The sequence below is a fragment of the Hyla sarda genome, chromosome 5, assembly GCF_029499605.1.
Source record: "Hyla sarda isolate aHylSar1 chromosome 5, aHylSar1.hap1, whole genome shotgun sequence".
Lineage (NCBI taxonomy): Eukaryota > Metazoa > Chordata > Amphibia > Anura > Hylidae > Hyla > Hyla sarda.
The window spans coordinates 124153264-124155887 of NC_079193.1; the positions used below are offsets into that span (position 1 = coordinate 124153264).

The 2624-nt window shown below is 43.3% G+C and overlaps 1 protein-coding gene across 1 annotated transcript in view; it reads left to right on the forward strand.

Moving 5' to 3' along the window:
* Window positions 1–508: 508 nt before the first annotated feature.
* SNRPD1 (small nuclear ribonucleoprotein D1 polypeptide) overlaps window positions 509–2624 on the forward strand; it is a 69663-nt gene continuing 67547 nt past the window's right edge. The window contains exons 1-2 of the mRNA XM_056520229.1: window positions 509–666; window positions 802–878. Coding sequence (XP_056376204.1) covers window positions 653–666; window positions 802–878 — 91 coding nt within the window. The 5' untranslated portion in view covers window positions 509–652. The remainder of the gene's footprint in view (window positions 667–801; window positions 879–2624) is intronic.

Sequence of the window (2624 nt, forward strand, 5' to 3'; positions counted from 1 at the left end):
GGGTTAATGGTAAAATGCGGGATGTCATTACAAAGTACATTTGGTCATGCACTTTTCCTCTGTTCAAGATTTGATAAATCTCCCTCATATGTGTTTACAATTGAATGTCATAAAAGCTCCTAAAATTTATAATTGTGGCAGTGTCAATACTTTAGCATACAAAACTTATATTTCTGTATCTCTGTAGAGGTTCGTAGCTGTATGTAAAAACTATTTGCCCCCTATAGGGCACAGTGCAAAGCAATATATAAAACGTAATTATATATTATACATTATAAAATGTATTAGGCGCGTGCATTTGTCTTTTAATTGAGGAGTCAAAGGCTCTTGCATTTCTTTTTAGTCTACAGGCATCGCCACAGATGTGAATAATATAATTCTTGCTTCCCATATCAAGCCTAACCAGTCTACTACAAAATGGCCGCGTCACGCTCAAGAAGAGACACAATTCTACAATTTCAGTTTACCCTAGCGCCCGCAGAATGCGAACTTCCGCCCTATTTTTAACGTCACATCCGGCTTCCGTTCTGGTATTTATTTGTCGATGTTTTAACGTCGAGTCACTTGCCTTAAATAAATCGTTGACCCGCAAAGGTATTTTACCGCCGGTTTTCTTTTCAGGGCGATTGTATCGTGCAACTTTCGGACAGTCATGAAGTTGGTAAGGTAAGCATGGAAAGGCGGAGGATGGCGGCGGATTGAATGTGGCAGGAACAAAGATTGTAATCTAGTTGTACCTGCAGTCAGTTGTAGGGGATTGTGAGATTGTTTGTACTTATAGGCTTTCCGTACCTTTTTTAGGTTTTTAATGAAATTGAGTCATGAGACTGTCACCGTGGAGTTGAAGAACGGGACGCAGGTTCACGGAACCATCACAGGTACCTAGTGCGGGCATCTCTGGCAATGTGTATGAGGGAGGTGCTGTGTCTTCAACTCACCAGTGTTATGATTCCCAGTGGGCAGTAAATTATATAGCTGAGGTTTATCCAAACCTGTGTGGAGGAAAAGTGCCCATACCAACCAGCTGACATTTTGTTGTAATTTTTAGAAAAGAAAATGTGCAAAATAGCTTTTTAGGGCAAATGAGCTGATGGTATAACTATATTTTCATAATACAGAAAACAAAAAGCATAGGTGGGATGTCATACAACTGAATTAAAGTATAAAACTTAAAAATACAATAACAAGTAGCAGTCAATGAAACATGGTACATGAAAGTCAGGTCCAAAAACAAACAAACCACCCACACACAAATTCACCAACTTAAAGGATAACTGCATCATAAATTTACCTGCAAAACACATAAACAAACTTTAAATGTGCACTGTCACCAAACTTTATGTTGTGCTTATGTATAGGGATCGACCGATTATCGGTATGGCCGATAATCACGATTTTGGGCATTATCCGTATCGGCAATTACCATTGCCCCATTGCCTCCCCCCATCCCCGGTTTTATAATTACCTATTTCCAGGGGCCCGCGCTACTTCTTGCTCCTCCTGCGGTCACGGTGTGGCGGGGGGGGGGGGCGGTCACGGTGCGGCGCGGGGGGGGGGGGGGGAGGGAGAGTGGTGGCAATGATAGGACTCAGGACCTCTGGACAGGCAAGGGGGAGAGAAGCAGGTGGCGGCGGCCTATGGCACCGCAAAAGCCACTGCAGTGCATTGATTTAAAGCGCCCGCTTTAAATCAATGATCTGCAGCGGTGTCGCGGGGGTATAAATAGCCGATAACTTATACCGGAATATCGGTATAAGCTATCGGCCCTAACCTCCACCGATTATCGATATCGGTCGATCCCTACTTATGTACTACAACATATCTCTAAGGGCTTGTTCACACGGCCGTTTGTCCCCGTTTCGGTTCTGTTTTTGCAGACTGTAAACTGATTTAAAACTGTTTAAAAAAAATCCCATTCATGTCAATGGGATTTTTTTTTACAATCCGTTTACATCCGTGTGCACCCGTCTGCATTCATTTCGTTTTTTTTTTTTAATTGCAATAGAAAAAACGGCACATGAATTATTATTATTTTTTTTTTTTCTTCCGTGAAAAAAATGGAAGAAAACACGGACATCATAATTTTAACCTTAATGTCATCCGTTTGCACCCGGGTTTAAAATATCCGTAATTATATCTGAGCATGCTCAGAAAAGGTGACACCAGCAGACTCCTACAGTGTTGTGGGACTACTACTCCCATCAAGGAAACAAGTCTGTTCCATGATGGGAGTAGTAATTCCCTGGCTGGAGTCAGCCGGTGGCTGGGGGACTACATCAGTGTTCATACAAATATCCCCATTATGGAACAGACTCTGTTCCATGATGGGGGTAGTAGTACAGGGGCTGAGGGATTGAGCGCACTGGGTCTCACTTCTGAGACTTGATCTAATGAGAAGTTATTAAGCAGGGGAGCGGGCAGCATGGTCCGCAACCCTGCTATCACCCTGCATTTTTTTAATTTCCTGCAGTGAGCTCTTAATGGCTGGTACTGAGGTTCCATTCAGGGCTCCCTGTGGGGTTTTTAAAATGGACAATGTATATTAACCCCTTAACGACGCAGGACGCATCATATCGCGTCGGTCCCGGCGCTAATCAATGGCCGGGACCCGCGGCTAATACCAC